The 895-nt window shown below is 44.9% G+C and overlaps 1 protein-coding gene across 1 annotated transcript in view; it reads left to right on the top strand.

Annotated features, from left to right (window-relative positions):
- The first annotated feature begins 408 nt into the window (after positions 1-408).
- The window catches only part of NUDT13 (nudix (nucleoside diphosphate linked moiety X)-type motif 13), a 5016-nt gene continuing 4529 nt past the window's right edge, over positions 409-895 (top strand). Inside the window, exon 1 of the mRNA XM_009876180.1 lies at positions 409-482. Within this exon, the coding sequence (XP_009874482.1) occupies positions 409-482 (74 nt within the window). The remainder of the gene's footprint in view (positions 483-895) is intronic.

Below are 895 nucleotides of genomic sequence, written 5' to 3'. Positions count from 1 at the left end.
CATCACAATGATGTAGGGAACAAACAAGAGAGCAGCCACCTTCGCCGCTCTTTTTCCCCAGGGGTGCAGGAATTTAGGACAGGAACATTTAATCCAGTCTTACAGCAATTTCTGTAAGTTCTGCGCACACTCACAGATGGAAACAAACTGAGGGACCTTTAAACAGTCTTACAAACTGCCTGAAACTGGGTTTTACACATGACTTGAGAAGGAGACCAAAGTGATAATTTTAGAATGCTGCAGGCTCTATGAGAGGGAGATTTCTAGTAGTGGGTTCTAACAGTGGATTCTAATAATGGGTTATTGCACCTTGTAAAACAAACTGAACTTTGTAGGGCCACTGCATTATATTCTGTGCTTCTCTTTTTAGGTGGAGACAGCTACCTGCAGGTGTTGGTTACAGCCACAATGTATCGAGCAGCGTACAGAAGGGCTTCCTCTCTTGTCTGCAGGTTACACTCTACCTATGTCAGAAAAATGAGGTAAGTTCTCATCTGATTCTTGCGTGCACCGAGACGATGAGACTTTGGCACTCTAGGGTCCACTGCCACAAGCAGCTCTACCTAAATCTAACCCAGGGGTTAATCTTTCAACAGTTCAGCAATAACACAGTAATGCTCTGTGAGTTCTGTAAATGATAAAAGTCTCTCCCCTCCCTTCACCACTGATAAGAACTGGTTCTCTCAGGCCAAAGCTCTGTTAATGAATGCCTGTGCTTGCCATCCTAGCTAAATATCTCTTACACCACATTGCGGACTCCAAGTGATGCTGCTTACCTTGTTTTAAGTACTACTTCAAGCAGTCTGAAAGAAGCACATCCTGACACCCTTTTATCAGCTGGGCCCTAAGGCTTCAGCGTGGTCTTTACCCTTCCCAGGAGTGTGACGGGTAGAAC

This window comes from Apaloderma vittatum, unplaced genomic scaffold (genome assembly GCF_000703405.1).
Source record: "Apaloderma vittatum isolate BGI_N311 unplaced genomic scaffold, ASM70340v1 scaffold38689, whole genome shotgun sequence".
NCBI classification, from domain to species: Eukaryota; Metazoa; Chordata; class Aves; order Trogoniformes; family Trogonidae; genus Apaloderma; species Apaloderma vittatum.
The sequence above is the reverse complement of the archived record's forward strand: the minus strand, read 5'-3'. Positions and strand labels throughout refer to the sequence as shown.